Consider the following 10,039-nt stretch of genomic DNA (forward strand, 5'->3'; position numbering starts at 1 on the left):
TGTATTAACTAAGAAATGAGAATTATTTACAAGGTTAAAACACAAACATACACACACAAATGAGTTCCAGTCTTTGATTTAATATAAGCCTCCACAGTAAGCGGCTCTCTATGTCTTTTGGGGCTGACCCATGCCAAACAGAATGGGGATCTCTTGCTCATGCTTAGGAATCTTTGCCCTTCTGCGACCAGACATAAAAAGCAACCCAGTTTCTCCTTTGTATCCCTTTCACCCCAGATGCCAAGCTGGTGGGATGAGTTCATGCGCAGGCCTCCCCTTCCTGGAGGGAGTGAGGAGTGCAGCCAGAGAAGTGTCTGGCCTTTGATGCTGCACAAAGCCTCATTTGCCTCCAATGGGCCCCCTAGTGTGCAGGACAGTTACTTCCCCTTAATTCATTCTTTTTCCTGTTACACAATCACAGAGGTTTGCGGTGCAAACACTCGATATCGCTTTGTACCAGGGGATGCAGCTATTATAAGCAGGATTCATACATGCAGCATCCTACAAGCATTCCATGAAGTCTAAACAGGAAACACATCCTTATAACACTGAACCCTGTTTTAACTCTATGTTGACCCACAGCCGAGCCAGACTGGTTTCCAGCTCTGCATTTGTCAGTGTTCAGTGAGGCCCTGGGCCTTGGCATGAGCTGGCACCTGGCTTGCCAGCGTCACACCCACTTCAAACCCTTTATGCATAACAATCTAACCCACAACTGCCCATGTAACCCCAACAGACCCCACTCGTCGGGATCGAACCAGGGACCTCTGAAGCTTCGTGCATTAGCCTCTACTGCAGGGGTTCTCAAACTGGGAGTCATGAGGTTATTACGTGGGGGGTCGCGAGCTGTCAGCCTCCACCCCAAACCCCACTTCACCTCCAGCATTTATAACAGTGTTAAATATTTTTAAAGTGTTTTTAATTCATAAAGTGTGGGGGGGGGGCCGCCCCCGGAGGCTTGCTGTGTAAAAGGAGTCACCAGTACAAAAGTTTGAGAACCACTGCTCGCTGCGTGAGCTAAAAGCTCCCATGGCCCTTTATCTAAGGCTGTAGCAGGCTCATTAATCTCTCTCTAACTGCCACTAGATGGGACAGAACACCACACCCAAGAGGTGTGTGTGTTACACCCACTTCATTTCAAGTGACACCCTCCAACTCCAGGTACCCCTTCTGCTTAACAATCCAGCCCAATTTGCATTTGGCTTCCTGCCCCACACTGGAGAAGAGCTCCGTGTCACTCAAAAGCTTGTCCCTTCCCCCCGGCAGAAGCTGGTCCAGTAAAAGATATCCCCTCCCCTCTGGTCTCTCTTGTTTAGACTGTAAACCTTGGGGCAGGGGCTGTCTCTCCTGGAGTATTCACACCCTGGGAACAAAGGGGAGAGGGGCTGAAAAGACAAACTTTTGGTGGGGTTATACTAGAGGATCAGGCAAAACTCAACACAGCCTCTGCAGGGCATTTTAACAACGGTGGCACCTTAAAGACTAACAGCTTTATTTGGGCATAAGCTTTCGTGGGTAAAAACCCCACTTCTCCTCGCTGTGTTTGTGGATACAGACTGAGAGGGCTACTCCACTGATGTCCGTGACTTTGAATGTTGGCTCTCGGAGGTCCCAGGCTGGGCCATGACCCTTCCTGACACCTGGCACGGAGGGGCAAAGCTGGCATGTTAGTGACCCAGCCCCAGGGTGTGAGCAGCCCACATGCTCCCTCGGTGCCTTGGCACACTGAGGAGCTGCAAGTCCCAGCAAGCTGTGTCAGCCCGCAGGAGCACTGGGGTGGGGAGCAGCAGGCTGGCTCAGTAGAAACACACTGGGTCAGGTGCAGGCAGCTGCAGTGGGAACGGTAACACCCTTTCCAAGCCTCTGGCATCCCAGGGACTCCAGCCAAGCACTTTGCTAACCTGGGTGGACTGAGCCCTGCCAGGGGGGTCACTAGCATTATCCGCACAGCTAGACTGGGGTGCCAGCTTCCAGTGACCGTGCGGGGAAAAGAACCCAGGGGTCCGGACTCCTCTGTGCTAACAGAGACTGGCTGCCTCTCTCCTGCTCCGTGCCAGGAGACCTTGGGGCAGAGAGAGTACGTCCGGGGGGCGCCTGCTGGGGGTGTGAACTGTCTCTGGTTACAGTGAGCCCACTCTACCCTGTAGGACACAGGCACATTCCAGCTTGCCAGATAACTGCCCCACACAGGCCCCCCAGAGCCGGTGTCTTGGAGCCCTACAATGCCACACCCGGCAGCCTGGGGCTGCGCTTTGCTTCCCAGACACTCAGCGAGCCTCGCTGCAGGACAGGAGGAATTTTCAAGCCCCACAGGCCAGACCCACCCTTGGTCTGTGGCGTAGCAGGTGCAGATGGACCATGGGGCTGGTGGGAGGACCCCACCGAGGGAGTTCACCAGCACAGGGGCCTCTCGACCAGCTTTGCACTGCCCACACAGTAGCTCTGGGGGCAGGCCAGGGAGACAGGGAGTGACCCTAGAGCAGGCGGTGCTGTGCACAGCGATTCTGCACAGCCACTAGCCCCCGGGCGCCATGGCGGGGCCGGGTTCAGGGAGCCCCGAGGTGTACGTGCTAACCCGCCGCCCCACCCACGTGCAGCCCTGGTTCCTCACAGGGACAAATCCCCGACAGGAGAGTGGGGCTTGCTAGGGACTTGCCTCCTGGCCTCCCAGGGGTTGGGGGCCCCTCGGCTGGCTCCAAGCCAAGGAAATCCCGCCAGTGGAGGGGGGCAGTGACTGGCCATGATGGTAACATTTGCCCTCTGTCTGCCCACAGGTGACCAAGGAATCCACCCAGGAGCACAAGGACTAAGGCGGGTGGAGCGTGAGGGTCGGCTAGCCTGTAGCTGTAGATCTCTAGCAGCGTAGATCCCGCCTGACACTCAGCCCCTCTGATGTGGAACCAGGAGGGCTCAGCTGCTGCGAGGGACCCACATGGAGGGAGCGTGTTTCGCTTGCCGGAGAGTGGCGCTAACGAGCCTAACCGAGGAGCTAGAGTAACCAGCGCCCCTTAGAACCGCTGCACACTGTTCCGAGCCCCGTCTCTCCCTCCCGCTGCCCCTGCCCAGTCTCCCGTCTGCCTTGGTCCGCGGCAGTCGCGCCCCTCTGGGAGACGCCTGCTGAGCTGCTCCAGAGCCTGGTGGTGTTTGAGGCCCTGCTGAGGCTGCCAGAGCTCACCTAGGGATAGGGCTGTGCTGGGCCCACCCAGAAACCCATGAACGCCGGCTCCCTTGGGGGGCTCTGTAGGAGGCCGTCTGCGCAGGGAAGGCAAAGCAATGGAAGGCCCAGCTCATGCCCACAGAAAGGGCCAAATCCCTGGCCCAGCGGCTGCAGAGTTTCCACGGCCTGCTGGAGCCAAGGGGTGGGATTTGGCTGCACCCCACCACCTGCCCCAGATCTCAAAGCCCCAAGGATGGCTGAGGCCCTGACCCCGGCTCAGGCCCAGGCACCCCCAGGAGAGGTAGGAGGGGCCCTGAGTGTGAGTCTGCCCAGGGTTAATGCTGACAGCGCCCATGATCTGGCCCAGGGAGACCCCCATGGAGTTGCAAGGGGGGGTGATGCTGTGGAGAGCAGCTCTCCTTCAGCACAGCCCCTCACGCCCCCCCACCAGCTTCTTGGAGATCAGGCTGAAAGACTTCCAGGGCGGGAGATGCTGCTGCCCTCCCTGTGATGGGCTTGGGCCCAAAGGAGCAGGGTTTCTGCTTCCTGGCCCCTGCAATGGGATGGTGCAGCAGCACCTGCCGCCCAGTGCACCAGCGGTGGGCCTGGGGGAGGCAAAGGCACTAGGCAGCCGCGCTGCACCGAAGGCCCTGGCCGGCCCAGGAGCTGCGGCTGGGCTAATGTGGAGGAGAGCTGATTGGAACTGGAGGCAAGAGCCCTGGACACGGGGGGGCTGGGCTGGCTGATGTCCCCCCTTTGTGCTGAGGGCTTGGAACGGATGTTTCCTGCTCACTGAGCACCAGGCAGATTAGCCAGAGGAGCTGAGGGGACGGGAGGGACAGAGCCTCACAGGGAAACAGCTCCCTGCTGCTGGCAGGAGGCCACGAAGCCTCTTCAGGCTGCACAGAGGACATCAGACCCATCATGAGGGGAGGGCTGCGGGCCGCAGCCTCCTGGCAGCTTCGTGGTTTAATCCAGGCCTGTTCCCAGACCCCGGGCTGGCCAGCTGCGAGGGCCGTGAGCGGCGGGGCCCTGCTGAGCAGTGAGGCGCAGGTTTGCCCTGCTTGGTGATGGCGGTGTCCAGCCCTCGCTGTCACGGCCCCTCCAAGCGGCACTGCAGAGCCAGGGAGCTGGTGAGCTGACTGTGCCTTGCTTGGCTACAGTCTGGGCCAAGACCAGCCAGGTCAGGGGCTCAGGGGCTCGGGACTGGGTCAGGCGCTCCCTGCCATTGGCTCCCCTGGGAGCAGAGCAGGCCGCTAGCTCCCCCATCTGTGTGTGTGTGTGGGGGGGGTATTTTCCTCGCTCCCAGACAGGCTGAGGGAAGCTCACTGGTGTTTGGGAGGGGGCAGAGCCATTACAGAGCAGGCCCTACGGCAGGAGGGGCTGGCAGCATGAGTTAAAGCCCAGGAGGGTCCCTGCGCCCTCCCAGTGCGAAGGGTTTGTTAGCGGGGCCCCTTGTCTCCCAGTTTCCTACGGGGTTGCTCTGAAACGCTCACTCTGTGGAGCAGTGCCAGCAGAGGGTGCCTGGCTCAGGGAGGTACCGCTCTGGCTCGGGAGGGTGGCAGAATCTGGCTCTATGTCGAACTCTCTCTATGGATTGTTCTCCGTGTGTCCTGAACTGTTGGACAGTGGTGTGTGCCGGTGAACAGCTGCCACCTTCTGCCCCAGAGGTGGCTGCATTGCAGCCGGGGTGAATACAGTGCAGGGATGTGACTATGGGTGTAGAGCCAGCAAGGTGGCTGATCTCAACCAGCCAGTGCTTCTTCCCCCAGTTGGACATTTCTAATGCATGTGAAAATGGAGAGGGTGGAGAGAAAGGGACTGGAGGGTGAGAGAGGAGCCGGATGGGGCCGGCCTGTCTGGGAGCCCCATTGTGTGTTCAGGGGCAGGAGATGCTCCTAGTGACCATAGCCGCGTTGGGGAGGAAGGAGGCTCCATTGTCACTCCAGCCCCAGCTGCGCTGCAGCCCCCTATGGGCCATGCTCTGCCTGTGATCTGCATGCCAACACGCCCCCAGTGCCTGCCACCCTGCAGCCTCACACGGAGATGGGCAGCGGGAGAGGGGGGCGGCAGCAGGCCCAGAGTTTACATATTCTGTGTCCCATAGGAGCCCAGTCAGCTGGGACTGCCTGGCAAAGACCCTGCCAGCCATCACACGTGGGCAGCGAATCCTGCGAGCGCACCCGTGTGTGGGGTGGAAAGGTCAGCCCTGCTCCACTGCCCTGAACCTGCGGGCCTCCGCTATACACGGAGCCAAGCCAATGTGAGCCAGCCACCCCGCAGGGCAGGACGGTCATAACTCATCAAAGAGCTGCTCAGAATGACCTCCCCAGTGCTCAGCCTGCTAGACTGGGCCTGCCCGCTCCTGACCCAGGGCTGCCATATCTAGCTGCATCCCGGTGCTAGGAGCCCTCCGCCCCATTTCCCTTGTGCATGGTTGGTTGAGGAGCGAAGATCTAATGGCCGCTAGCTCCACTGCTCGCAGGCTCTGAGTGCAGGTTATCACCATGAATCCACGCAACCTTGCAGCTCCCCAGAGGCAGGGGCGTATTATCATCCCGTACGTGCAGCTGGGCCAGCTTAGGCAGAGAGAGGTGTGACGTGCCCAAGCTCACCCAGCAAGGCGGTGGCAGAGCCAGCGTAGCCCCTGGCTACCCTAGCTCCCACGCCTGTGCCCTACCCACTAGACAACACTCTCCTTGTAGAGTCTCCACAAGAGCATTGAGGGGATGGTGGCACTGACGTGGCCCTGCAAGGCACCTGCAGCAGCTGTGCTGGGCCCTGGAGTGACTCTCCCAGCTGGGTGCCAACCTGTTCAGCAGAGATCAGAGATTCTGGGCAGCTCAGGTTTTGGGGATCTGGGGGATTTTCAGAGGTGGGTGCCCAGCATTTCTTAAAACCAGAACCCTTCAAAGTGTCTCCACATGGGCCCCCAGAATGGAGCCCTGCCCCAACTCATTCGTCATTTATGGAGCAGGGACCTTTGGCCTCAGAACCTCTGTTTCCAGAGCCCAGACCCTAATCCAGCCGCAGGGAGGGCCAGGGTCAAACCAGAGACAGAGTCCCCAGAGCTGCAGGAATTGGTTGCCCTGGGCTGTTCCTGGAAGGCCGGGGGTGTGTGGGGGGCCTAGGTAGGAGGTGGCCTGAGGCGCGCCAGGGAGCAGGTGTGTTGTGTGTCGTTTGCATAGAACCCTCGCTCTGCGCTCTGCATTGCGTGGGGCTACTGAATTCATATGCTAATAGCAGCAGCCTGAGTCGAGAAATAAAGCTAAAGCAAGCACTGCTTTTGTGCTGGTTGGATAAATCTCCCTGCGCCGCACCAGGGGAGGCTGCGTTCAGTGCTCAGAAAAATGAGCAGTTGGTTGTATCTGCAAGAAACTAGAGTGGGCAGCTCCTGGGCAAGCTTAGCTCTACCAGTCCCAGCTGGCATCCCCCCAACCCTCTGCTCCACCAGTGCCCCTCACACCCAGCCTGGAGGCCCCCTGCTATTCCAGGCCTGCGGTCCCACCCAGCTTTTGCCAAAGCAGCTCAATCCTGACCCGAAACTTGCCCTATGGCAGGTCCAGCTCCCAGCCCCAGTGTCTTTGCTGAGCGTCTCCATGGGGAGCTCAGCACTCCCTGCTACAGTCCTCCCATGACAGTTCTGCCAATGCACTTCAGCCCCATCCGTAACACTCCAGATGTTCTACTTCTGAGCTGCCAACACCCAGCCATGCTGTGGTGCCATGGGGCTTGTGAGAGGAACTCAGACGCAGAAGGGGAAATAGGCAGCGGATACCAATTGGCTCCAAGATAATATGGCAACTTTCCCAAATGGCAGGACAGGCACACGAGTGCTGTAGGTGTGACCCTCGTGTGGAATACAGCAGCCAGGCAGCATTATCTGGACAGAGCAGGGAAGAGATCCCGTCATGCCTCAGGAGAGAGGAAGAAGGATTGAACCTGGGTACTTTAGCAGCAAAAGCACAGGCTTGAGCTGCAGGGAGGAGCTGGGACAAAGCCAATTTTCAGCATATTGCCCCAGTGTCCCAGGCCTAGAAAAGGGAGTGAGCAGGGAGGTGGTAACATCTGCAGCTGACACCAAGTTCCCTTGACTTGAGAAAAAGGTCAGGAAAGTCAGAGGCACCCAACCAATCAGGGTGAACTGGTAACACAATGGCAAATGAAACTCAGTGTTGTCGATTGCAAGGAAAAGCCCATTGGAAGGAATAATCCGACCTACTGATGCCCATTGTTCAGGCTCCAAATTAACCGCAGTCCCTCAGGAAAGAGCCACGTGCTCAAAGTGCAGGGAGTAGGCAGAAAAGCAAACAAGGACCCAGATCACTGACTGGTGTGAACCGACACACACCACAGCTGGGACTGGTGTGAACCGACACACACCACAGCTGGAACTGGTGTGAACCGACACACACCATGGGTGGGACTGGCGTGAACCGACACACACCATGGGTGGGACTGGTGTGAACCGATCCACACCACTGGTGGGACTGGTGTGAACTGACACATACCCTCGGAGGGTTTGGTGTGAAAAGACACACACGCCAGTGAGACTGGTGTGAACCAACACACACCCTGGAGGGTCTGGCAGACAGTGTTAAGATGCACAGACAGGTATGGTAAGTAGCACTGCAAATCTTCTAATACTTTTATATAGATCAGTGGTTCACCCTCACCTGGACTAATGTGTCCAGTGTCGGTAACCCTGTCTCAGAAAGGACATAGCAGCACAAGTGAGGTTCAGAGACAGGTGACAAAAGAGAGCAGAGGCCTAGAGCGATTTCTATATGAGGAGAGTTTGAAAAGACCAGTCCTCTTTAATTTAGGGAACATGACAGTGAGATCCAAACTAAGGTAAACCAACTGCTTCTCTCGACCTTGTCTCAGGGGACATCCAGAGAAACTCAAAGGCAGCTCCTTGAGAGGTTGTTTTTCACACAATATGGTTTAGCTTGTGGAACTCATTGCCACAGCCTGCCACTGAGACAGGAGCTTGGTGGAATGTCAATGGCTAATGCGTGAGACCATCCACAGTTACATGAGAGAGGCAAAAAAGTGTATGTAAAACCTCCTGCTTCAGAGAATAAACCAACCACTGACAGGGCTACGCAGACACTTCCCTTAAGGCCCGGTTATTCCACTATTGTCCAGTAGGGGATTCTTGCACCTTCCTCTGAAGCAGCTGGTGCTGACCATGGCTGGAGACTGGGCCAGCTGGATGACTGGACTCTTTGCCTGAACTGGCATGATACCCCATGTGGCCAGTCTCCTACAGACACAAGCATCTTTCTCCACTAGGCAGAGTTTGCAACACCCGGTGCTGCAGTGCTCAAGGCATTTGACACATTCCAGTGTAGCACCCCAGTACCTACGCACTGGTTACCCTGGCCTTGCCAAACTCCGGGCAGGCTCCCAAAGAGAAGTGGGTGGAGGGAGTTAGCACCCAGGGGAGAGCAATCGGGCACTGACAAGGCTGGCAGCTGGAAGAGAGGCACCACAGATGGCAGGGCCTGCAGTGCCCTCTGTGCCCCGGGATCCTCTCCAGAGAGCGCTCTCATCCCCGTCAATTAATATTTTATAATTCATTAGCTCTATGGCAGCAGCACCCCTAGAGGCCCCAGCTAAGGTCAGGGGGCTGTCCTGCTGGGTGCTGCACAGACACATGAGAGACAGGCCCTGCCCCAAAGACCTGGGGCGTAACGTGACACGCTGGTGCACGTGGGTTACAGGGCCTGGCGCACAGCCTGAGCTTGGCACAGTATTTAGGCAGGTTTAGCAGCTCAGCCAGCATCACCACACTAACACCTGCCTTACCCCTTACAAAGGAAAAGGGGAGCGAGATGGACAGCGCCCCCATCTGGCCTAGGGCCTCAGGATTTAAAGGGCTGCTGCTGGAAGGTGGCAGCTGCTGCTCCTGTGGACAAGGCACCCTGACCTTACCAGGGCCTTGGCTGGTTTGGTTAAAACTTCGGCTTTAACTCCACCAGCTGCCTTGGGTTAAAGTCCCACTGCTGGTCTCCGTGTGCTAATCCACCCTTTCAGTCCTCATCTAGATGCAGCCTGGAGGGCAGCAGCGGTGACCCTCATGCTGTGCTCTGACAGCGAACAACCCTGAGCTGGGCAGATGGTCAGAGCGCAGGCCCCTCGCCCAGGCACTGGCCATCTCCCACGAGCAGCGTCACCAGCCCTCGCAACTTCTTCACCACCACGTGGGTTTGCTGCCAATGCCAGCCCTGCGTGGGGGAAACCCCCTCTGATTGGCTGTCTTCCCCACTGCCCTGCCTACTGGGGAAGAACAGCCAATCATGGGTGCTGCAGGAAACTGGCAGCACTCTACCCCCTTCCCTCAGGAGCCAAGAACCCAGTTCTGACAGGAAGGGAGGGAAAAGGAGCAGAGAGTCAGCAGCTCAGGGCAGCCCTGCTCCCTCCGTTCACCTCCTCCTGTGAGCAATGGGGACAGGACGGGACCTCTGCCCCATTGCCCTTCCCTCAGCAGGACACACCTGGGAAGGGGGCTGAAGAGCCCCTGGAGTCACACACACCAAGCCTGGAATGGGCAGAGGGGACCCTACTGCAGCCCCCCCAAGCATGGGAGAGGGAGGTGAAGAGCCCCTCAAGGAACAGAGCTGAGAGGGTGCAGGGCAGAACTGATGTGGGGCAGATCAGTTGCTGGACCAGGGTGGGCAGACATAGGGGTGGTTGCTGCTGAAACAGGGGCCAGAATCACTGAAATATCAGGGCTGTAAAATGAGTGCTGGCTGCACTGATCATCACCCACACCCGTGTGTGGGGCGGGCCATCCTCAGTCAAAGACAGACCAAACCCACAATATCATGGTCTTTTAAATCACATGATTTTGGGCCAGTCTCCTGAGTCTGGAGT

General features: G+C 57.8%; 1 protein-coding gene across 1 annotated transcript in view; it reads left to right on the forward strand.

Annotated features, from left to right (window-relative positions):
• GFAP (glial fibrillary acidic protein) overlaps positions 1 to 6,437 on the forward strand; it is a 29,715-nt gene extending 23,278 nt beyond the window's left edge. The window contains exon 9 of the mRNA XM_084615967.1: positions 2,775 to 6,437. Coding sequence (XP_084472093.1) covers positions 2,775 to 2,810 — 36 coding nt within the window. The 3' untranslated portion in view covers positions 2,811 to 6,437. The remainder of the gene's footprint in view (positions 1 to 2,774) is intronic.
• The last annotated feature ends 3,602 nt before the right edge of the window (positions 6,438 to 10,039 follow it).

This window comes from Lepidochelys olivacea (assembly GCF_965140295.1).
Source record: "Lepidochelys olivacea isolate rLepOli2 genome assembly, chromosome: 27".
Classification (NCBI taxonomy): Eukaryota; Metazoa; Chordata; order Testudines; family Cheloniidae; genus Lepidochelys; species Lepidochelys olivacea.